The 25,518-nt window shown below is 47.7% G+C and overlaps 1 protein-coding gene across 1 annotated transcript in view; it reads left to right on the forward strand.

Annotated features, from left to right (window-relative positions):
• amon (prohormone processing protease amontillado) overlaps positions 1–25,518 on the forward strand; it is a 200,791-nt gene that overhangs the window by 166,537 nt on the left and 8,736 nt on the right. Inside the window, exons 5-11 of the mRNA XM_075675115.1 lie at positions 2,765–2,802; positions 11,470–11,546; positions 18,784–18,872; positions 19,835–20,010; positions 21,419–21,631; positions 22,413–22,513; positions 24,213–24,446. Of these exons, the coding sequence (XP_075531230.1) occupies positions 2,765–2,802; positions 11,470–11,546; positions 18,784–18,872; positions 19,835–20,010; positions 21,419–21,631; positions 22,413–22,513; positions 24,213–24,446 (928 nt within the window). The remainder of the gene's footprint in view (positions 1–2,764; positions 2,803–11,469; positions 11,547–18,783; positions 18,873–19,834; positions 20,011–21,418; positions 21,632–22,412; positions 22,514–24,212; positions 24,447–25,518) is intronic.

Here is a 25,518-nt window from a genome sequence, read left to right on the forward strand (position 1 = left end):
TTTCTGCATCTTCGTACCCACCAAGATTAATCCGACCATGCTATTACTGTCGTGCACGAACAAAAATCCGTGAGTGTCTGGTTCCTGGTAATAACGTCGCTCATACTGAGCTTTGTATTTTCATTTTACAAAGGTAACAGCGGCAGATTCACGTGTCTGTTTGTGCCTTGATTAGCCGCCATACACTCCACTTCTATTAGTAGCTTCATTTTTTTTTCCTGCACTGGAACGATACTCCGGTCATCAATTCTCATATCTCTATTACGGTCCAAATAAAATAGAACTCCAGACTAGAATCATGCCAACTAAAAGCAATCTAATCGATGCATTTTACTCACTCGCTAGCCCAGTCCATAACGGAGCGACCTAAGCCGTGATTATCAGGGCTTGAATTTGCAGGCTGGAATATATAATATCTGAATTTGCAGATATGTTTGTCACTGAACCTCTGAATTGTGGTGAAAGCTATTGTTTTCTTGAATCTAAGCGCACATTTACTCTTCGGGATCATAATGACAATACTTGTAGAGCACGCTTAGATTTGATGCACATAAAACCACGTGCCAAATTGTCAAAAGTAAATGTAACCCTGTAAATCTCTAACTGAATAATCTGAAGCCTTTTGTATTGTGAGGATAACTATGGACATACGAGTGTAATACTGCTGGGGGACGTATTCAGCGACGATCGCTTCGGCGATACTATCGCCTTCACGTGACGTAGTGCTCAACCAGCCAATCAGCTCATCCTATTTTGCTGAACCAGCCAATCAGCGCACGCCTGCTGGCGATACTATCGCCGAGGCGACATTATCGCTGAAAGTGATCGTTGCAGAATACGCCCCCTGGTCAATCACCGCACAACTTCGGAGTCACTCCTTACTCATTTCGTGACTTGACATTGCTTACATTCACGTACAAATTTCTTTCGGGTCATTTCATTACAATAAGAGTGATTGAAAAGGGTTCTAATGGCTTCCTCGTAAAATCACACCGGTGTGCTCTGGGTGCGCCGTTTCATCCAATCATCGTCGTCCCTGGCACCCCGGCGCGCACCTGTACGATCTGTCGAGGACGCCATTAGTTCATGGACAACACGGTTTATGTAACACCAGAAATACTATGCCAAATGAAGCGCCGTATTGACAAGGCTACTCGCTCGTAACAATGGCCTTCTGTGACTGGCGAGTACACATGAAGTGGTCCTTACATACAGACAGATGCCCGGGACGTTCACACCGCTTGCGAAACAACGCACACGATGTACTTAAGCTTCTTTGTTCGCCAGACCCTCGTTGCATTTCGTAATGACTTCATTGTAAAGCGTGCAGGGCGTCTTAAGCACAATAATCCGAACGGTATAGCGAATGAATGTTTTCTTCCAAGCTTTGGTATTAGAGTACTTTATTTGAAGTGTGTTTAAGAGTCTCTAGCTTGGCCTCCTTGCCGTTATGTTACGGCATAGCATCCTTAATATGCCCGTGAGCACACTGTCGTAATCGCTGAACGCTTATTACCGCGAGCACAGCGCTTTGTCGCCAATATATAAGAAGTGGCTCCAAGTATAGCCCTGCAAACCGAGAAGGCGGTAAATGCGAAGGAACAAAGGATGGCTTTCCTTTATTTTTCATTCTTGCGCGTTTCGTTTGCGCGAATCATCGAAATTGATAAAGGGCATTCAATATTTCTCGTTGTTCCTAATCTTGTAAGCGTATGCATCAGGCTATGAATAAAGCCGAGGGAGAGCTCCGACCAATTAGATAAGCGCCTGATCTTTCCGAGTTACCGGCGTCGAGGCGTGGTAACCGAAGACTAAAGAAAGGGTACCGGGACGGCTGCCGTCTCTAAAGCACAATTTCGCCGGCGGGCATTGCTGTTAAGACGACGTTGTCCATATAAGCTCGTTCTCGCGAGGACAGTACTCCCGTCGCGCGCTGTCGCAGCCGGTTGGGCAATATTCTTTACGAGCCTAAAACAATGGGGAAACGCAGCTTATGTGAGTACGAGGAAGGCGACACGTGGGAATTCTATTGGAGACACGTTTCTTTGTGCCGCTCTAACAATGGTTTCGTGTTCTCTCTTTCCATCCCCATTCACCTCCCTTCGCACCCGTTTACCTATTGTCCCTGCATTTTCCTCCATTATTTCGTGACCTCCCTATCTTCCATCCCTTGCTTCCCAATTTCAACCTGTCTGCTACCCCCACCTAATCTCGTTTCTCCCTATTTTCCCTACGTATCTCCTTACTATACCGTCTCCAATACACACGCTCCCCTTACGGGCCTCCTACGTCCGCGGTTTCTTTTGTCGTGCTAATTTCTACTCTGCGTTCCATTTTCTTCACCAACCTTATGTTTCACCCCGAACCCTTGTCGAATTTTTTTCATCCCGTCCCTCCTTGGCGTCTCTATCAATCCCTAATTATCCTGTTCTTGCCTTCTACCACGTCCCCGTCTGTCTCCGTTTTTGTTTATTTTCCTATTTCTTCTCGCTCCCTATTTATCGACGACCTCTTCTCTTTTTATTTATCTTACTTACTTAACCTATGATACTTTCACCTCTGCACGTTCCATTCTTTCTCTATGCGTTTGCCCTTCCCCACTTTCTGCACCTGCATTCTTCCTTGCACGCCCTTTCTCTCCCTACTATTCCCTAACCTTCCTCCTGTTCGTCCACGCCCACTTTCTGTCCCACCTCCCTTTTCCTCTTTCCTTTTTTCTAACTACCATCCCTAACTTGTCCCGCCCTGTCTTTTATGCCTCCAGGGGTTGACTATATGCACCCGGACCTTCGGGACAATTACGTGAGTGCCTTTCACCTCTCTATCTGCCCGCCTCTCTCGTTATAGCCGGTAAAACCTAGGGGGCAATCGCTGCTAGCTCGGCCTCGTTAATTAATGGAGACAAGCGCTAACGTGGCATCGCAAAGGCGCGAGCCTCGTTGAGCGCAAAGGAAAGATAAACGAGACGCTTCGACGTGGGTGCACGTTGTTCCGAGGGTCGCACACGTAGGCTCGGCGCCCGATGCGCTCTTCGTGCGTCGCCGGCAGCTTGGCTGATTGGTGGACGCAAGGTGATTGTCTCTCGCGCTTTTTTCTGTCTCTTTGTCTTCGTATCACTCGTTCTCTCCATCACTGCGCGTGCTGGGAGCTCTAAGGACAGAACGGTCACGCTTTGCTAAGAGGTAACTTTTGGCCCGGACCCTCCCTGTTCAAATAGCCGCGTGAAATGCTGAAGTGCTTCCACTGACTAATTTGCGAACGGATAATAATGGTACGTGTCGCGCCTAAAAAAAAAAAAGAAGGTTTCCTTTTTGCGACTAATGGCTGCGATTGTTTGTTTAAGGTTCTTAACGAAAATAGCATGATTTCAAGAAATTAAAGCATGCCACTTTTAAACGTCTTCATGAAAAATCAGGTGTTGTGGTTTTAATAAACGCTGGCGACAAGGAAAATAAAATTGATGAAGTCAGTGTCTTCCATTACAAGTACAAGAGTGAAATGACACCTGTCCATTGATTTATTTTACTTCTATAGTGATCATCTTAATCAACTACAATGGAAAGCCACCTAACAGGAATCCAGCAGCTAAATATCACTGCAGCCTAAGCTATCAAAAAAAGAATGTTTCTTTCTGTACATTATGTAAGTTCTTGCAGCATATAAATAAAAAGCAGAAGCAAGGTTACACATATATGAAGGTAAAGCACTCGCTTCTGAATGGAGTACGGAAAAGTCGGTTGCCTCCATGTCCCCAGCAACGAGAAGCAGGACTCTACATTACGGCTAATTTAGTTTAAGGTACTAATGTGCTTGGTGATGTTAAGCTTCTGCGTAATAAGGTATCTTTCTTTTCTTTTTCTAAACACAGTCCTTCCAAGCTTCCGGGTTTGCGCAACGGTCGCAAGTAGCAGGCTACGCTGATTCGTTATCTTCACTGAGAAACCGACGGTACTATTCTCGTCATATTATCAGCTCTCATAGGCCGCAAGGTACCGGTACGGCCTCCCTGACTGGCTCGAAATGCCGCCGTGCAGAATGGTATCCCGAGATCAAATCAGTTCCACTACTTGAGCTCGAAGTCTGTCTTGAATGCTGGCCAACATTGTAACACACCCAGAAGGCTCTGCCAAGCTCTGCCGGACTACTTGGCGTAGGAATACGTGTGCAGAAGACACGCGGAGCCACCTCCACCCGCGGAGCTCACGTGTTCTGCATCGTGTACAGTACAGCACCAAGCGGCATTCCATGCTTCCGCAATTGCCTACATCGCCCGCTGGGGTGTCCAGGGAGAAGTTTAGCCCACAGGGAGCACATTCCGGTGGCGCCTGGCAGTGAAATGTGCTCCCGGTAATTAGATACAACGAGCTCGGTGCGGTAAAGGCAAGTGCGGGCTGGGGCGGAACGCGTTAAGGGAACGCCATTCCAGCCAGGGGCGCTGGTGTCCGCCTCGCCGTGGCCGCTCTGATTAACGATCCCGCACAAATCCGCTCGCGAGACGGGCAGCGCCAAAAGCGCCTCGCAGAAAAAAAGAAGAAAGAAAATGTCGAGAGAACAGTTCTGTAAGCAAGAGCTAGGTGTGGTAAACGTTCTGGAGGTACCGTAATCACTCGAACTTATGGCGCACTCTTCCTTAACATTCTTTTCTTGTTGTACTCTTAAGGAGTGAGCATTCACGGCACCTGCAGCAAGCGTGCTCCTCATTGTGCTCATAAATATTGATGAGCCCGGAACGAAGACGAGGACTGAGGTTAAAAGCGAGAAAATGGGACAGTCGATCATTAGTCATTATGAATACATTATGATACAAGTAGCCCAGCCACGAGTAATCTTATGACATCGTTCTTATGATTATTATCATTGTAATTTCAAAGCAGAAATCGCAAGAAACTGTAATCAAGAGATCCATCACGGGTCCGTGACGTGCCAATCGTCCCTCCGTCTCCTGAGTTTTCGTCGTCGTGCAAATGACGTGACGTCGTCGTGCCGTCCAGTGATCACTGCGTTGGCTGGCGCACGATATATGAGGTTCTCCATTGAGCAACTAATGCACTTTTTATTGTGTTCTTCCTGAACGTTCTGTCTTGTTTCGTTTTGTTTTTAATCTTATTCTTTGTCGCCTTTTTTCTTCATATTCGTCATATGCATGCTCATATGTTTCTTCGCACACTGTGCATACTTCCAATAAGCGTGAGTGACGTCTTGTTGCGTGAATTTCCTTCCGTGGACAATGCGGCAATCCAGGCGTTACGTTTGCAATTCAATCAAGAACACTGTGTACGCTCGATGGTACCTGTTCAAATCTCAGTTTTTACCTGCATTAGAAAGGTCTCGATAGTGCTTGCTTTTTCTTTATTTTTTCAATGCCACGGAATATAGGCATATGCAGGAGGGCTCATCGGATGACACGCTGTCTGAGGATAGTAGGTACGTGTGAGAACCGCACCGATGCTCAAATAAACATGTATGCGTCAACTGCTAATCTTTCGCATAACGCGCGGATGTAACGACCATTCTTCTCGAGGCGGTAATTGTCTAGAAGTTTACCACCGAAACCGAGAACAGATAAATATTTGTTCCCTACATGCTGTGGACAAATTTTGGTGAAGTTTCTTCCATTTAAAATAGAAAGTGAATATCTACCTTTTGCTGATGCAGATTTCTTTTATTTCTTTTATTTAGTTTCATCACTGCTCCTTTAAATTACCACATACAAGGACGGCCTGCCCAACTTCTTGCATAGATGTCGTTATCCTTTTCTATAGCCTGTTGTCGCGTTTCGCGTCATACCCACTCCGAGCTTCTGATTCCGAACAGGACGGTTAAGCGAGGACAATCCTCATTTTGACCTCATGCGTAGTCATTCAACAACAACAAAAAAACTGTCGGCGTGTCACCGTCTCGTACTCTTAACATGTTTCTAACAAAGACTGAGCACTCAAAGACTCTCACGCTGCTGCATCCATTCAGGTCAGGTCCACCAACTGAAGTCGGAATCTCAGAAATATTGCTTCGGAGGTTGCCATAATATACGGGATGGTTCTACGTCGACCCACACCGCCCACCATTCACCCTCTGGCTCTATATCGGGGAGGAAGTGTAGGTGGACACGAAGCCCCTCTCTCCGAAATATCTAGCGTCCTCGCAAGAAAAGAATGTCACTTGCCTTTGAGTGTGGAAGCTTCTAGCGATTCGGTCCATCTATTAACACTTTACGTTCTGCGTCAAATCAGGGCACTCTAACGAATAATGGTCGATGTCGCCAGCAGCTTGACAGATGTATACGACACAGCCTGTTGCGCCCCGGTTCAAATCCCCCGTGTTAATATTGCCAGATGCCGTTTTGTCACCAGATGGAATGTGACGGGCTTCAGTGTTACTTATAGCACTCGATAAGTAACACTCGGGCAGAGCAATTGTCGGCAGCTCCTGCAACGCTATAGGCTCCACCTGCAGCAAGCAACACTCGAGATGACTCACCTGCCAAGCCAGAGTTTGTACAGTGCGAATATAAGAGGGTACTTTCGCTCCATACGTCCCGTTACAATTTTTTTTTTCTTGACAATCCCACAAATTTCACTCAGACTTAGCGAACGCCGTGACACTAATTCTGGGTGCCCTAACGTCGCGTAGATGTTTCTCTGACTGAAATGCAGACGTTTCTCTACAGGCAAAAAAAGAAAAACATTGAGGCTGTGTGAGGTTATATCAGGGCCTTTACGGTAAGCGTCGCTATAGGAGCATGTCGAAAGTAAATGGAACGGGGGGATCTTGGCAGTATAGTCGAGGGGGGGCGCCGAATCCGCATCATCAGACGGGCCGGCGTTGGAAGCCGTTAGTCGGACTCCGTGCAGCTGGTTTCCGGCGGCGGCGAGAGCCCGTGGGAGGCGGCCGCCATCCGGCGAAAAGAGGACCAACCCTGCTTACGGTAATGGCGGACACTCGATACCCGCGGGATTAATAGGGAGGCCATTAATGGTGCGGCCGGTCTGATTGCAGAGGCTCGAGCCACGTGTGAGGGAGGCGATTATCGGGTGCTTAGCGTGGGCGGCCCGACCGGTTAGTTGTTCTCGATGAAACAGGCCCCGATGAAGAAGAGAGAGAGAGAGAGAGTGTATTGTGAAGAGGAAGGAGAAAACAAAAAGGGGGAGGGCGGATTAGTGAAAGAGAGAGTTGAAGGAGGGCGTTTTGCATAATTGCTTGCAGGGCTTGTTTCGCACGTGCGATTCTGTGCATTGTAAGCTTATTTTCGTATAGAGAGAGAGGGGGGGAACATTTATTATGTTAAAAAGCTGGGAGGTTAGCCTGAATCAAAGTTCTGGCCTACGACTCAGCATTGGGGAAGGGAACTGGGAGTAAAAATGGAAAGAGAGAAAACAGCTTATATAGCTTAACGCAAACATTGCCGGAGAGACACTTTGCGCCGGCGTGCGTGCGAGTCACCGGTTAGGCTGTTCGAGGAGCCCGAAAATAATGGGCATTACGCGGGTTTGTCCAGACGTCGCACTTCTGTCTTCGAACGTCCCCAAGTGGATTGTTATACGGTAACCTTGTCGGAGTAAATTAACGCTTATTATCGCCACGGTGATTAGAAGTTGGAGCTCCTTCGAGCGGGTACGCGTTCGGGTACTCTTGAGCTCATGCTGTGTTTCGAAGTGAAGTTTTCTTGCCGAGTTCCAGGCACCTTTTCGTACGTATCTGGCCTCTAATGCCGAACGCGTTTAACGGGATGGATGCCATCTAGGATTGGTGCAGCCAGGAAGTAGTTTCCGGGTTTACCGTTTCGAGCGTAGAGTTTCGTGCGATAATTACTGGAGGGATCTGCGCCACTATTGTCTGCGGAAGCTGCCAGCAGGGCGATTCAGCCAGCATGCGATTGGTGGTTGGTACATGTATTTGCCTAACTTTCGTCTTTCTGGCTTCAAATGGCCTCATGGCTTTGCAAACTCATCATTTTCAACAAAGTACGGCACTCTAATTAATGAAGTAAACATTAATGAAGTTGTCCGATGCCCGCATTCGAACACAGGATCTCTAAGCACACAAGCCCGATATTGAAAAAAATCCTTACACCACGGTCGCATAGCGTCGACAAGCGGCAACTGTGCAGAACAGCCTTTCTCGCGGGCAAGCCAGTGCGGTGAGGCGCGTGGCGCGGTTTCGATCCGCAGTCGCACTATAGAGGATTTTACATTCGATTCATGGGCGCCGCCATCTTGGGCTCTTACACAAACAATTTCTGTGTGTTGCAAATCGACTGTAGTAACGTATATTTCGTCGTTAAAGAAAAAAGCAGCAGTAACAGCCCAAGATGGCGGCACTTAACCGCTTCCGTAAAATTGTCGATAGAAGAAACCGAGGCATCGGAAACACCACGAGTGCAACACGACACTATGGGTCACCACTGAAAATTTATACAAATGTACGTATGACGTACGGCGTGCAAATATGTGTATATAATATGCAGCCCGTCTATACTTCACCACAAACAAAATAATTTCTTCGTAAAACATGCTGGTCTTTAATACTAATATTTATACTTTGAAAGCCACACTTCACATACACTCAGGTACATGTTTCGTGAGCCAATCAGACCAAGAATGCTTCGCTTTACGTATATGTCAACTGGAGTTGAGTCCGCCTGTTTTTTTTTTTTTTTGTGATGTTGTTTTATTTGTTTGTTTTTGAGTCCCGTCCTATACGCGTTTTTTCTAAGGTTGTTATCAGATATTCGTTATGGGGTAGTAATTAGTTTAACTTAGCCGCTCTGACCGCTACCATTAAACTGTTTCATAATTTAGTTGCGAAGGTTTTCGAAATTATCACAAGTAGCTCATTTGGTGTATGTGTCGCTGCTCAAATCATAGCCCAATTCTACCAAAAATGCACCCAGAACAATATTTACTGATATTCATAATTGTGCGGTGAAACCAATCATTTATGAATGTCAAACACCTAGTCGCTATAAATAAGCGTTGCCAAGCAAACCATGACCAAGCTGATCCGCGTAAAATTAATCTATCCACAGCTCGTACACACTAAACATGCGTTCTCAACAACGGGCTTAGTCTGGCACACATCAGGCACACTATATGTTCTGCCCTAGTAGTTGATCACGTGGGTGACATGAATTTGGAAGGTCGCACGAGCACTTAGGGCGTCCTTTTCACGTGGCACAAAAAACCCGCGATAAACGTAAGCACGGTTGCCAAAACTCTCAGCGGGTGCTGCGAGGCGCGTTCCCTCAAATGTTTTCCGAACACGAAGCATGCTTAGATGAATGCCTGCCACACCAATACCTGAGTTCCTTTAATAACAGGGGTGTTAGAAACGGAATACCGCTAAAAGGCGTCGACACAAAGGCGCCGTGAGGGTCAAGCAGCAACATGGAGGAAGGAAATAAATTAGGCGGGAGCATAACGTCATCCAGCCAGCCTTCGCAACCCAACATTCCGTGAAGCTATCCCCTTCGCTCGTTTCTCCCTCGTGAAGTGGCAGTTTTGACCGAAGGGCGAAGCACTATGTAAGCGGTAGCAAGGTTTAGCGTTACGCTTAAGCTATACACGGATGTGACACACGCGGGTGCGCCAGAATATATGGCACCCTTAAAAGCTTTGACACGCCCTGTGGGGCCCGCAGTGACATAGCACAAACGCCATTGGGCTGCCCGGAGAGCGCAGTTCCGTTAAGATTAGATCACTTTCAGATTGTTAGCACTGATATCGTATCGCACTTTTCAATAGATTGAGAACATTTAAGGCAAAAGGAGTACGCTGTCAATGAAATACTTTATGAATTTTCTTTGAAAATAAGAGAATAGAACAGTTTATCTAATGATTTGGTAAATGTGCCTAATAACGAATTACTACAGCGAAGCTGTATGTGGCCATAGCCGATTCGTCCATCCGTCCGTCTGTGTGTCGCCTGTACGCCAAAAACTGCTCCGGCGCAACCCCTTGTGCGTGCGCGAAAAAAAAAAACAGAGAGAAAGAGAAGGGCGCGATTAGCCAGCACCACCTAGATAGCACAAGGCCTGTTTACTCCGATCCATGACGTCATGCTACTTGGCCATAAATTTCCATTTACAAGGCTGGCGTGAGGGAAACGGTGAGTAAAAATCACTGTTGCCTACTCTGGAGCATCCCCATTAGGTTCTATGGCAGTCGGGTCAGATAACATGACGTCATGGATCGTAGGGAAAAGGCCTTGTGCTATCTAGGTGATGTTGGATTAGCTTAGACGTTGCTCTCTGTCGCAGCCGAGCTCCGGCTCCAAATGAGTAGGCCACGCGTCATACGTACTCTTTGGGGGCAGGCACCTTTCGATGAGCAACGACGCGAGCAGAACAGGGAACTAGCTCGTCCATGCGCCGCGCCAATGCTGCAGCCCGGGCGCAAGAACAGGCTCGTGCAGCCGAGCGCAAGCAGCAACTGCGTACCGAGGATCCGGCATCCTACCGAGCCGTCGTTTAACGAACCGTCGTGATTAACCCAGGGATAAACGCCGGGGCCGCACGTTTCGGCTTCGCTGGTTAACCATCTGTACGAAGTGCTTGGGCGGTGATTTTTTCCTTTTCTATGCTGTGATATCGCTCCTGAATAACAACTGTATGTGCTTAATTTCTCGACAAACTGTTTGTTCATTTTATTTGCGTGCATTTCTTTAAATAATATTGCACTGTGCCTTACGTATATGATTATATCTGTGCAAAGTGCTCTTGTGTTCTTATTGGTTATGTTTTGTTCACCTCTTCGTAATGCCTTTATGGCGATGTAGGTATGCTGTATATAAATAAAGGTCGGCCCAACACGTGAACCAGCGTTCGGTGGACTCGTCTCAGTGTGCTTGCTTTGTTCTCGGTAGGTTTCAATCGACGAGCGCTTTGCCAATCGTTCCATGCGCATTTTCTTCCGATATGCTTGCTTCTGCAACTTCTCTCGCCTATTGTAACACGTGCGTTTATTTTCTTCGTTGCACCGTGCGAGTGCAGATGCAGCGCGTTGCGGTCGCACCCGTGCGTTGTCTCGGGTTGGTGGAAGGCACGCATGATCACGTGTTGGGCCGACTTTTCTCGGCTTCTATTTTGTTACGTAATGGGACCTCCATGCAAAGCAAGCACATCTAGAATGACCCTTCACTCAGACAACATACAAAAGATAACGTCTTGCACTGCGTGGTTCAGTCTCCATAACCCGAATCTCTAATTGGCCCACGCTTACAACATGGACAGTGACTGCCTAACGCTATAGTTGGTCAGTCACCTGTGCTAAAAGGGTAGACGACCGGCACACGGAGATTGTCACAAGAGACAGCGCTGGCTAGCGAACCGATGTGCGCATATTCGGTATCAGCGATAACGCGACACGCGACCGTTGAAAGCGACGCTTCTCACTGACTTCGGGCCGTTACCCCCCCGGGTCACGTGGAAAGTGATCCCTGACACGTCGCGTACTTTTTCAATGCCCTTCGCAGAATGCCAAGGCCAGTTACGACTTCAGTAGCAACGACCCCTTCCCATACCCAAGGTACACCGACGATTGGTTCAACAGGTGAGTCGAATTACGATTCTCTCGAACAAAGTGCTGCGTAGTATGTATAGATATTATAATGCTATCATTATCTTGTAACCCCCTCCCCCAAATCGTTGCACATACATAATGTGCACGTATCGCTGTAGAGAAGATCATAGTCAGTGGTTTGACCTGTGGTTTCGCGTTTCGCGAGTCCGCTGTCAGTTCGTCATCATGGACGCTAACAACCGGCTAAATTTCAGACTCCGTTGTCCATACTCGCTGTAAACAGGCACAGTCGCGTGACTTGGCCGCGCGAAACCTCTACGCAGGAAATCGAAGGGGAATTTCACAGGCAGGGGCGTTTCATCCGGATTATTCCTTCGTCGGCCGAGTCGAATGCCATACACACAGGCCCGGAAGTCTTCCGGGGAACGGATGGCCTATCCTGCTGGGGGGCCAGGGCTAGGACGAAAATAACACCTTCGGCCAACCTGAAACCGTTAGTAGGACTGGAACCCCGCAGGCTACAAGGCTCGTTTCAGAAACCGCGCATCGTAGCTGGAAGCTACACGCTTGATGCCAGCAACCCGCTGTAGTAGCTCAGCGGCTATGGCGTTGCTCTGCTGAGCTCGAGGTCGTGGGTTCGATACCGGCTACGGCTTGCCGCAAAAGCAGACAGTAGTTTTGACACGTAAATCACGCTAAATTTATGTTTTAGCTGATGTCGGTTATTAGGGGCCGAGGTCGCAGAACTCATCGCACTTGGGAACAGCTCATGACCGACTCGTGGCGTATACTCCAAGTTGGGTAAGATTTATAGCCGCATTTCCGCATCCGGGGAACTGCTGCTCTTTGCTCTAAATAATGCTAGTCGGAGGCCTAAAGGTTACGTCAATAGAAATAAGATTTAGAGGTGCTAGCACTACGTAATTCCGCCGCCAGATGTAGTGTTATGGCATGTTCAACGTGGCTCGTGCTGCTGATGAAGTGCATATTACTCCAGCACATTTTCTTAGCGTAGCATCTAACGAAAAATAGCCAGAGCATCCAAACCCACATGAACCTTGCCATCATTTATGGGGATGGACGCCGATTACCTGCAACAGAAATGGGGAAACCTGCATTATTACATTAAAGGTCACTGTTTTTAGAGCGTACGGTTAAATCTGATTGCCAACGACGTGTCAACGAAGGTGTTTCCACATTTTTTAAAATTATATCTTTGGTCAACAATGTCATGGAATCGACCTCTGTCCAACGACGCCGCTTCCGTGTAGCCTCCATGATGATACGACTACAGCGGAAGAAACGGAACAAAAGCACTTTGTTTTTTGTGCTGCTTCGTTGCTCTACAAAATGGCCCATTGTTCTTCGATCGGAACCTGAGCGAAACAAAGGAAGGCCGCTCTCTAACGTCGCGCACAGACGCGGGTCGTTGAAACGTGACATTTCAATGGGGTGCGTTCGAGAAAAGTTACGAAGGAAAGGAATACTTCGATTGCATTCATTGCAGCAGTGCACTGAAAACAACCCACACTTCTTTTTTTTTTCTTGCCACTGATGACGTGCCATCGTGCGCTTGTGGTTTCCGTGCCGCTGCAGTTACATTTAAGATTCTTGTATAAATCCATACAAGACGGAACTTCGGATAAAGATGAATACTGGAATTTATGAAGTGGGTCGAACAAGGGATGCCTCAGGCCGGAGCTAACGTTTAGATAAGGGGACTTGTATTGATCAGGGCAGCGGCTGCGCTGCGGCTTTCGTCGGAGGCTCCTGTGAAGGCTCACTCGATTTGTGATGTTGGGAAACAAAAGTTTAAACGCACAACGTTGGTCCAACAGTTTTTTTTTCTTGCTTTTCTTGCGAACCGCGCCAGGGTTTCGTGACCGTGGGGGCTGCGGCCTGGCTGTTCTCTAACCGAACAGGCCAACCAATCACAGCGGAGGAGGCGCGCCGCTGGGTTTGTTGCACCACCAGCAGATGGCGCTCGCCTTCGTGCATCCGCGAAGGCGAGTAAGGCCATGGGTAATTAAGAAAAAAAAAGAAATCCGCAAAGAAGCAATTTATGATAACTCGAAGGGAAGGTCGTTACTTTTCGAAGTGAGATGAGGGGCCTTAGAACACGCACCTATAAAGCGAGATATAAGAAGGAAGACGAAGCATGTACTTGCTGCGGTAAAGCTATTGAAATGATGGGACACGTTTTATTAGAATGTGAAGGTATCTGCCCAGCGGTCGATTCAGGAATCACTGGCCTCCTTGAAGCCCTTGGATTCAGCGAGAGCAAGCGGAAAGGAAGCATGTCCGCAATAGAGATGAGAATGAGGCGATTGGTAGATCGGTGGAAGTAGGGAAACGACAAACAACGGAGGCGTACAACAACAAAGTTCAGAATAGGGGTTCAGGGAATTTGGTTATGGGGAATTCACCGTGGGTTCTGTTTTCTTTTCTCCTTTTCTTTTCTTTAACATAGGTTGAACATTAGACAATAAAGTAACAAGAGCTTGGTGGCGCAACCCACCGGCCCGTTCCAAAGGGGACGCTCATAACATCCATCCATCCATCCGCTGCAGCGGTGACGCCATTGCATTAGCCTCTCTATACCATGCCCGAATAAAGGCTTCCGTGCCAGCGTGTGCGGACATTCAATAGACAAAAACTCGTGCTTCGGCTCTTTACGCACTTGCACAAAGCCTCGCTGTATGTAAATTGCACCTCGTTGGATATGCCGCATTTTCTGAACATAAAAACACCGAAGTGCATAGTCACGCAACTCGCAAAACAGCGTCTCCAGCGTTATGACAGACGCCGTAATTTCAGGGCTCCCGAACAATACACACCCCGTCGCATTGTTTAACTGGTACTGAAATCTCGCAAGCATATGTGCGCCGCGCCCCCATCGGAACGTGGTCGGCGCCGTCGGGAACCGAACCCGCGACCTCGTGCTCGGCAGAATAACCGGCACAGCAGCCGAGACATCGCGGCATAAGCTTTTTTTTATTTCTATTATTTATTCCTTTTGTTTGATATTACCGCAGAGCACTGTGTGGTCCAAGCAGGAAGGACCATGCAAAATACGCAGTGACAGGATAACGCAACCAAAAAAAAAAAAAACGGAAACGAAGACAGGGCAATTGAAGCATATGAATCAGTAATGCTGAAGTAACGCTGCCATTCACGAACAAAGTTATTTCTACCAAATACACGTACGGGAGATATATTCCAGTCCGCAACAGTGTTCTAAAAGGGGGGGGGGGGGGTGAGGGAGCTACATTTAACTGCATTTTTGTCCTTGCAAATATTGGGGACAGCGATGTTTCGCGAGTGTGCCTGGTGTCCCTGGTGTTGCGCAGGCCTAACGAAAGTTGGCAAGTCTAATGCGATATTCTCCTGCCGGACAGTGAAGCGGGTGAGGAGCACGCCAGCCGGTCGTCTGCTGGTCGCAACCGCTTGTAGCCTGGCCCAGCGCGGAACGTTCTTATACGCGAGGCGACCGCGGCATTCGAGCATTCCGGGCCGTGGAACGGGAAAACGCTTATAGCTCAGCCGCGCCTGCCACTGTGTGCGCTGCGCCACTTTGAGCCAGGCTCCAGCGCAGGGGCGGCACGCATACAGCGCATACGCGGCAGCCCCTGTTTATAATGTGCCCTGCGTGTGCACACATTCCCAGAGATATCCACTGCACAGCCCACTGCCTTCCTTTCATCCTTGAGTATACCTCCCCGTTGCGTGAGCCGGACTATATATTCATTTTTGCCTTTCTTCCATTCTTTCTTTCGTGGCCCGGCTCTGCATTAACCCGCTTTCTCCCTTTGTTTGTTCACGTAGCAGGAAAGTTTGATCGGCCGCCCAGACGGAGCCGCCGAAAGGCCGAGCCAACGTCGATGGCTGAGCGCATCGCTTGTCTTCCTCAAAGGAAACAATGCTGGGGCCATGTTTTGCTTCGCTAGCGTGTCTTACCTTTACATCTACATTACCTGCCGGCTGCTCCTTTATCCCGATCTCCTTCTTGCTTCTGCTTCTATCACGCTTTCTTTGCATCCCGTCTCCCCTTCGCTCTGGTTTCGTTGTTGCCCGAGTACCGGCATCTTTTTTTTTTTTCACCTCCTCGTGGATCCGTCTTGCCTTTCGTTCTGCCATGCTGCGCTCACATGCATCATTTTATTTTTTGTCCTAATCGTTCCTGCTTTTTTTTTCTCATACACCTTTCTTTATTGCATTCTTTATTTACCTTCTGTCTTTTATTGCTTCGTTCTTTTTTGTTGTTATCGTTGGCTTTCTGTCTCTCTTTCTTTACCTACGCGCGTCGTTATTTCTTTGTGCGTGTGTTTCTTTTTTCTCTCGCACTGGGAGCACCCCGCTAGTCATTCGTCTCACGAACGCTGCCCGTTCGAACACGGAAGCCAGGTCCTAATGGTCGTCGGCAACCGGCGGAAAACGTTCTTCCTCGGTCCTTTTTTCTTCTTCTTCTTTGCACGTGTATCCTTGCGCGCATTGTCTCGCTTCTTTCATTTTCTCTCCTTCTTTTCGTTCTCGGCCACGTCGTGCTTCGCGTTCCGCAGCCCGAGCCAGCGAGAACTGGGCTAACAGCGTTGCCGTCGCTGGCTCTCCGCGCTGCCGCCGTCGCAGCGGGAGGCGACGCCACACGCCACCGACCCCGCGTGGCGTTACGGTGTCGACCCGATCGCTCGGCGGGCTGCAGCGGGAACGCGCGCGTGTGCGCCGACGTGCGGTCCACGTCGATCGCGGAGTTCCCATAAGCTGCCGCCGAGACCGATCCGCGCGGACGCCCGGAGCGGCGCTTTCTGTCCCAAGCGTGTTGTGTGGTGCTGCAGCCCGCTTACCGGTCTCCCCTCTCCCGCCGCCGCGAAAAATCGCGTTGCCCGATTGCCCCGCGCTTCCGACTCTATACAAACAGGCGACGAGTGCGCGATCTATTCTTAGAGGAGAAGATATGCAGTTGGCGACTCTTTTCTTTTTTGTTTTTTTCTCTCGGGCCGCCGGAGGCCGTTAATCAAGGTTGTATTGCGCGCTCGGCAGTTCCAATTCGGAAAGGTCGACGACGACGCATCCCCCTGCGTTCAGAGAAAGTTGAGAAACTACAATGCCGACCTTTCTCCACTTTAGAACTGGAAGCTTGAAGGGAGGGATCGAGAGTTTTGTGCCTGACAGTGCGCAATCACAAAGTTATGCCAGCAATTCGGCGTAACGTGTGTTCCAAAACTCTCGCTCCTCGAGTTGCCGAAATTTACTGACATACCAATTGTCGCCACACCCAGTAGAGACCGATAAAACTATTTTATGCCTCCGCGTGATAGCACACAAAAAATAGACACTTTTTTCTTTATTCTTTTCTTCTTTTTATATGGATATAACTACCCAGAATATGGATATAACTACCCAGAATAACACGTAGGCAGATAATGTTCCGCTCGACGTCGGTGAAAGAAATGTTTAGGTTACGTTGAGGTCGCGAGGTCACAGTGCAAGGCGAGACGGCCACATTTTTTACAAGGTGTTAACATTTATTAACAAGGCGGAATTGCATACGATCAGGAAAGCCTTTAATTGAAATTTCGCAGGAGTGGAAGCATAATTTCTAATTTTGATCCAGTTTGTTATGTAACCAAAATCTTCCGTCTAAGGGCCGGCCACGTACTTCCCTACAACGCAACAAATAATATTGGCTTACCTGGGATTCTTTAATGCCCACTTATATCCACCACGTGTCCCAGCTAGCGTAAGCCAAGCTGTTCAACGCAAAAAAAAATTTGGATTTAAAAAAACACGGTGCGAGATACAATTATAAGACCTACGGGGTTACGGTCGTCACACTTCTGACGACATAACATCGTGGGTCTTAGAACTGTCTCTTGCACCGCGTTTTTCATTTTTTTCTTTCAGCAGCTCGGCTAGCCCTAGATAGGACGCCCTATATAAGTTAACGTGCATGTTGAAATGCAGCCGCCGCGACCGGAATCGAACTCTCAACCAGGGGCTGAACAGCATAACGTCATATCCACTCAGGGGGAGTCTATAAATGAACAAGCGTGCGCAAAGAAAAAGAACGAATGAAATGAATGAGTACATCTAGGGTAATAGTCCGTAGTTTCGAACCCCACATGGTGCTTGAGCTACGGCTTTTTTTTTTCCGCCTTACCACAGCGTTAGCGCGGACCGGTAGCACAAAGGAACATGACTCCATGGCAAAACGATCCAACAAGAGCAATTGCAGTGTGAAGGTCGCCTTACTGGGCCAACGTGATCGTTCTTGTTCAGAGGAAACCACTGCTATTTAGTTTTTCAATTAAAGAATAACGTATGCCGTATTACCGCGAGGTTTACCCGTACTTGTTCCTTTTTTTTTTCAATTCCTTAGAACATCGTGGAAAGAGCTTATTGCCAAAAGCGAGCTTAGTCTAAGTGATACACTCGATCCAGTTGTCGAAGAGTAGGGGCTCTTGAAACAGCGAGGGGCTTATATTTCCGTTAACAACGCGGCGTCCCACGCAGAAGTAACCAAGTTTTCAACATTTTTTTCAAAATTCGATCTTGCGTTACTCGACGGTATCGATCGTTACTATTTGTTCCTGTTTAAGGTGTAGTGGTGTACCGGAAGTGCATCCTCGTGTGGTAATGGCGTAGACACCGTTGCTAAGCGATGCAAGCAGGAGAGCAGAAGTGAGGGGAGGGCCTTGTCCTATATTTTTATCAAGAGGATGCGTAAAAGCGAAGCTTAAACGAATAGACGGGGAAACATGCCTGAGGCAAAAGTTGTTTCGATTGGCTTGGGGAATTTCCGCAGGCACACTGAGGTCATCGGTGAGCGCGTGAGAGATACATAGTATTTCTAGATTAAAACGGTGACCGATCCGGTTTAAGCAACGTCACGTGTCTGTAAACTTTTATGACATAAGTACGTTTATATATATATATATATATATATATATATATATATATATATATATATATATATATATATATATATATATATATATATATATGTATGTAGTGTGTGTGTGTGTGTGTGTGTGTGTGTGTGTGTGTGTGTGTGTGTGTGTGTGTGTGTGTGTGTGTGTGTGTGTGTGTGTGTGTGTGTGTGTAATGAGTAATTTCGTTGATCCTGCATAGCACTCGTAAGTCTCAGCTATAGCAGTCACCTCCTTTGGTTCAGAAATCAAATTGGCCAATATGTTTGCGTATATTGTGCGCTCAAGTGTTCTGGCACGCGACCTTGACGTGTTTTGTTTTTCTTCCCCGATATTCGCAGTCATGGCACGCGCTGCGCCGGCGAAGTCTCTGCCAAGAGAGACAACGGAGTGTGCGGCGTCGGCGTCGCTTACGATTCTAAGGTGGCAGGTGAGCTCGCTGAGTTTTGCGTGCGTGCTTGCTTGCTTGCTTGCTTGCTTGCTTGCTTGCTTGCTTGCTTGCTTGCTTAAGTCGGCGTGGCCGACAAACATTCGCCGGACAATGTGTTTTTGGGAATTAGCCTGAACTCCCTATTATTCCGCGACTATTCGCTTATAGGGGTTGGCCTACAAGCAACAAGCGAACGAGTAGGTTCCCAAAGCGTCGGGTTATTTCCGTAGACGCTCTCGATTTGACTCAAAGTTTAATTGGTGTTTAAGTTTCTACTTTAATTCGATTTATCGTTTGACCAACCAGACAGAATCCTGCTATATGTTTACGTTTAAAGTTTTTCTTATGCTCGACTCCCTTGTTACGCGCAGTCTTGGCTGCAGCTATTATTGTGAAATAAATATCAAGGACTTTACTCACGGTCAGTGAATATATTAAATGTATTTCTCCGCTAAGCGGTCAATACCAGTTCGTTTGCATGAGTCAACGAGGCCATGCATGTCTGCCAGTCCGTAGGACTGGGTAGTGAGGTGATCACGTAGGGCAGAGGGGCAGGGAAACAGGCGTTCCACGTTCGCGTAGCGGGAGAGGGAATTAGCTCAGGATGGCCCAAAACGGGGACGGTATGAAAGGTGTCGGGCTAAGGTGGTAAGGGTATTTAAGCTCTCTGACTTGCGGTGTACTGTGTGTTTATGAGGTAATTAGCCTGGGTAGGATGGAGGTATGTATAGTGGCTGAATTGAGTGTCGGAAGTTGACGTAATGTTGGTCTGCTTTGTAAATCCATCGCTATATTTTCGAAGTTTTTGTATGTATCCTCTTGTGCTTATGACTCTTATTATTTTTGTTATTTATTTCTGTATTTGCTCCGCTCTTATGTAACGCCTCACCAGAGCCCTCGTTCTTTTTTTTTCAAGGTATATAATAAATTAATGACGGTATGGCTGCTACGCTCGCGTGCAGGCATCCGCATGCTGGACCAGCCATACATGACGGACCTGATCGAGGCAAACTCTATGGGCCACGAGCCCAACTTGATTGACATCTACAGCGCTTCCTGGGGACCCACCGACGACGGAAAGACCGTCGATGGACCCCGCAACGCCACCATGAGGGCGATTGTCCGCGGCGTGAACGAGGTATTGTACTTCTACGCTCCAGCTTGGAAAGCACTGGCAAAGTGCAGGAAGCGGAACACGCTCTTAGAAACACATTATAATAGGTGACAACCTAAGAATTACAAGCAAGCTCCACCCACAAGAACGCCTTGCAACCGCTCTTCACCACTTAAAGAGAGCCGAGCATGCTAGAGTCCGATCTTAGCTTAATGAATTTAATCTGCTTCTGCAAATGCTAGGGTAATTGGAAAATAAAAGCTAGTTCTTTCAAGCTAAAATGCTACGTCTTGCTGAACTGTGATATCAGAATCCTCTATAAAGTTCGTCTAAATGTTGAGGTTTCGTCTTCAAATCAATCTCGCAGATACCGATCTATACAGAGCAAACAGAGGTTTGAAACGCGCGGAACCGCCAGATGAATCTAATTTACTAGCGATTCAGTGCCAATATTGTTTGAGTTGGACAGCAAGAATAAACCTGTTAATTCTTAGGCTGCCACCGACAACAGAGACTAACGCTAAGTCAGCTTGGACTGGTATTTGTGACTTTATTTGCGTATATGTATGCGGAGGAACGCGCTATGTTACTACACGTCTTTATCATGAGCGAGGAGGTACGTGGAAGAGGCACAGCGGAAGACGAGCGTGATATTAATGTTTTCCCTTCTACAAATACTACTAACCTCATCAAAAAAGTATTAGTAGATGCCTCACAATAAAGGGGGGGGGGGTGAATCAGACATCCACCCGTTCGCAGCAATTGCTACAAAGGAAGCCCATGCGAGTTCCGCAGACCTATTACGTCAGATGCCTGACAATATCCGTTTCCGACTATTTATGTGAGCACCTCTGCCGATGCAGAGACTTCTGTCTCCCCCCCCCCCCCCGGAAACATTATTAAAGGTTCGCCACGTAAAAACTGCTGCAGAAATAACTTGCAGTGGCGAGTTCATGTCTCTCATGTGCACGGTGTTGCTGGGGCACGTGTTTTTGCTCATCAATCAACGCATCATGTGCACGTGAACAACTTGCTCTAGCAAAGTGCATAAACTAGGCGCATTTGTTGCGCCATCCAGCATTCACTCAGCATTCAGCATTCACCCAGAATTCATCCAGCATTCACGCCATCGAGCACACCTTAGCGTCCTCGCCTTTCTTTATGTGTGTGCGGGGGGGAGGGGGATTATACATATGACACACAAGAGATCTCGGACAAGATGACCGTGAACTCACGCAAAAGCTAAGTATAACTTGCTGTCGGTTGTGAAATTTTGCATTATGAGGCATCTCGGAGGCACTTATGACAAACAGACGGCTTCAGACAAGCTGCCTCACGAAGCTGTGCGAACACCAAGGATAGGTTGTTATCTCAAGCAGTTTTTTTCACCTCTTACGTGAAAAAATCACGTGGGCGTTTCTGCGCACTGCAGGGTCGCCACGGCCTGGGAAACATCTACGTGTGGGCGTCGGGCGACGGCGGGGAGGACGACGACTGTAACTGCGACGGATACGCGGCCTCCATGTGGACCGTGTCCATCAACTCGGCCATCAATGACGGCGAGAACGCGCACTACGACGAGTCCTGCTCGTCGACCCTGGCCTCCACCTTCAGCAACGGCGCCAAGGACCCACACACTGGCGTGGTACGCCTCCGCATGCCGCGTTCTCCGCCCGTGGCCTTCACTGCTGGGCCTCGTCTCTAGCTATACCGGTTACGTTTCGTGCCTGTTGTCGGGAAGAAATGCGCGAATAAATTTGGGGCGCTATGCTGACGCTGGTCAATGAGGCGGATAATCCTCTAAGCCGAATGGAGTGCTCTTTAGTTGTCAATGTATTGTAAATGACACTCGCTTGTTTAGGACAGGTTGAACAGGTTGCCGAATAATCGAGCTTTTTTCTTGCTTTTTGCTATTGTCATTTGATTAGGTTCTTAGAGGCAAACTGAATACTCATAACAGATTGGGGCATAATTCGTTGCGATGAATTGCCCTATGAATTATCCTATCCATCACACTGCTGCGCTATTGCCTGCTCGTATACGCTAATCATAATTAAGAGTATAATATCGTTCTATTTTGTAAAACGTAACAATCAGAATGAAGATTCTGGTTCTGTCTCAGGTAGGATACTGTAAGTTCTTTTTTTTTTTGATAGCACGACATTTTTCTCGGTAAACTTGGTTGAGCGGAAACCCACAAGCTGAAGGATTATTCGTGAAAGAGAAGTTGGCATTCACGGGCCCGTAGCATGAAGCTTCACGCCACAGACTGATGTTTGCCCATTTATCCTGTCGTGAACAATGCTTCTTTGAGCAGAAGGTGATTAACTAAAGTACAACATTTAGGCGCGCTGTCTGTGTTAAATCAACAAAGAAAAAGGAACATAGAGCTTCCTTCTAAAGCGTGAACGACTGCTGGCACGCAGGCCACGACTGACCTGTACGGGAAATGCACCAAGACGCACTCTGGGACATCAGCAGCCGCACCCGAAGCGGCCGGTGTGTTCGCCCTCGCGCTGGAAGCAAAGTAAGACCACGAAGCAGTTTGATTCTTTTCTTTTTTTCATTCACCTCTATACATGACAAAGCTATTTCTGGATAATAATTTACCCTCGGATAAAGTGCTACAATTGCAGATAACATCCGGCCAAGAAAACGATTACTCTGCAGAATACGCACGTATATAGAAAGCTGTATAAAAACCATATGTCATTAAGATAAGAGAGAAAAGTGAAATTCAGAAGGCTCTTCAGGAACACACAGGATCATAACCGAGTTTTTAATTATACAGGTTTGGTATTACTTAATCTCATTAGATACTGACAACCCTCGAAGATAGAATGATCGGTGAAGGGATTGCATGTAAGATAGCAATGTTCATGATAGCAGCGAATCATGTGGCACTACGCATCATTTATGCATTTTGATATGTTCACGTACAACAGAGGAATCATGCCAAAATAATTATTTGCTTCTGCACACGTCATGCCAGATTTAAAGCTAAAAAAGGGCATTTAAGTTATTCCAAGTTACATCTTCGAGCGTCACAGAAGTTTTTGTTGTTCTATGTGCATCGCGCTTCAAGCAACAGTACAGAATTCGAAAAACAAGATGGTTCAGTTCTTGGAACTAGCCAGCAGCCCCCAGGTCGCTAAAGAACACGCATAAAAAATACGTTGAGTAAACACTTACTGTATCAATCACTGAAGATCGCACAAAATCCAACGCAAGGAATCACGCTATGGCGTTTGAGTGGATAACAGGACACCGCAATATTCCTGGTAACACTGCATGGGATGCAACAGCGAAACGGGTGCGTAATAACGAAGAGACATTAAATCTCCTTCCAGCAATGAAGCTGACCTGCTGCTGAAGCAGATTTCCTGTCGCCTCAGCGTAAAGACCTGGTTTGCTCAGCAGACAGGAGGGGCCGAGACATTCGTTATTGAACCAAGTATTAAAATGTCAATCCCGTAAAATTTTAGGGATAACAGAAAATTTTAGACTCGTGCACTGTATCCTGCTTGATACAGCAGCACATATGCGGCACTACGAAACGCGTTGCGAATTCACGGTGCGTTTGTGACGAAAATATGCACCTCTTCCACCTCGGGTGTCCAAGAGTCTGAACTGTGTGTTCTGACGGATAATTTCAAGTAAACTCCTATTGATTTATGTATACACATGTTTGTAAATGTTTGTACATGTTTGTACATGCTTGCGCGTGTTCTTGTACTAATAAATTAAATGACTTCATCGACTCTTGCGGACAACTTTGTGTGTTCGGCTCTTCGATTGTATCCAGTGTGTTTCGCCCCTTTTAGTGATTTCGTTTCGCCTGTCATGCTGCTTGTAGTTGGCCGCCTCAAGAGCGCTGGTCACTTCAAGCCTCCATCTTTCTCTGGCGTCCTTGCCATACCTGACTCCTCTATGCACTTTTGCTGCTGTGAACATACGTGCAGCATCGAAACGCGTTACGCAGACATCACAGCTGGAGGAAGATGGACGCATCAGGATTACGAGAAGTAGGCGCCGGTGGGGAAAACTGGGACGGGCACTCGTAGTGTAATGTGGATGCCGATGATGATGATGATGATGATGATGATGATGATGATGATGATGATGATGATGATGATGATGATGATGATGATGACTGCAGATGATGACTGCAGATGATGACTGCGGGTGATCGTGATGTAAGACACTGAGCTTCACTTTGTTCGCAGCCCTGAGTTGACCTGGCGGGACATCCAGCACCTGACCGTGCTCACCTCGAAGCGCAACTCGCTGTACGACAGCAAGAACCGCTTCCACTGGAAGATGAACGGCGTCGGGCTCGAGTTCAACCACCTGTTCGGCTTCGGCGTGCTGGACGCCGGCGCCATGGTGGCGCTCGCCAAGATATGGAAGACGGTGCCCGCGAGATTCCACTGCGAGGCCGGGTCGTACGTCAAGACCAGGTGCGTACAGTAGAGGAAAACGAATGCAGGCACGAAACGGCGCCCGATGCGACATGCGACGCATCTGAAAGATAGCTGCTCCGTTTGTTGGAACCTGCGGGAACGTGCTAGAAAATTCCTGATTGCTGTTGCAGGCGCGACAGGTCGTGCTTCCGATTGCGTGCATAGAGAACGAGAGAGAGAGAGAGAGAGAAATAAAAGAGAGGAAAGGCGTGGAGGTTAACCCGACGTACGTCCGGTTTGCTACCCCGCACTGGAAGAAGGGTTATGGGGACGAATAGAGGGAGAGAGAAGATAAAGAGAGCACAGTTTCGCGCATATTTGAAGGTTCGCACCGAGTCAACGAGAGAAAATATAGGACAGGCTAGAAGGTTAATTTTACAAATATAACAGCGCTAACACATGCAACCACAAAGGAACAAAGACGAGACGCAGCGCTTGTGTCTCGTCCTCGTTTCTTTGTGATTGCATGTGTTAGCGCTGTTACATTTGTCAGAACAAGTATGCACCAATTCCCCCAGAAAGAAGATTTAATACCAGGAGGTTAACCACAGAAAGTCTTGTTCGCGACAGAAAGAGAAAAAGAAAACAATCTCAAAAGTATTTGGAAGCGAGAAAGCGATCTAGTGCTCTGGCCACCTTTAGCGCGTATGTTCGTTTTGACCACTGTCCCAACATCTCTCGGTCCGGCAATGGCCGTCTGTTCAGTAGCGCTAGCTCACTCAAACGCATGACGGTCGGGCTAAGCAGGCGGAGTGAGGTGACTCAGCACTATATTCAGTTTCATACATAGCAGGCAACACTGCGCAAGTTACGCCAGTAAGGCAGCCGTAGAAGTACGACTTCGCACGTTTCGCTGTGCAGTTGTTTATCACCTGCAACGCTTTCACCTGCCACGCTTTCATATACCACGGCTACAATTTGTGGACTTTAAGTTGCATCGCGGCACGTGTTATTTTTGAACCTTCGTGCTACGAGTGCGCGAAGCAGTGAATGTTGGTTGCGAGCCCCAAGTGCGCTGCGGCCGCTGATCCCCGGAAACGCCACTCTGTTCGTCCTGTGATAGATGTTC

The sequence above is a fragment of the Dermacentor variabilis genome, chromosome 11 (genome assembly GCF_050947875.1).
Source record: "Dermacentor variabilis isolate Ectoservices chromosome 11, ASM5094787v1, whole genome shotgun sequence".
Lineage (NCBI taxonomy): Eukaryota > Metazoa > Arthropoda > Arachnida > Ixodida > Ixodidae > Dermacentor > Dermacentor variabilis.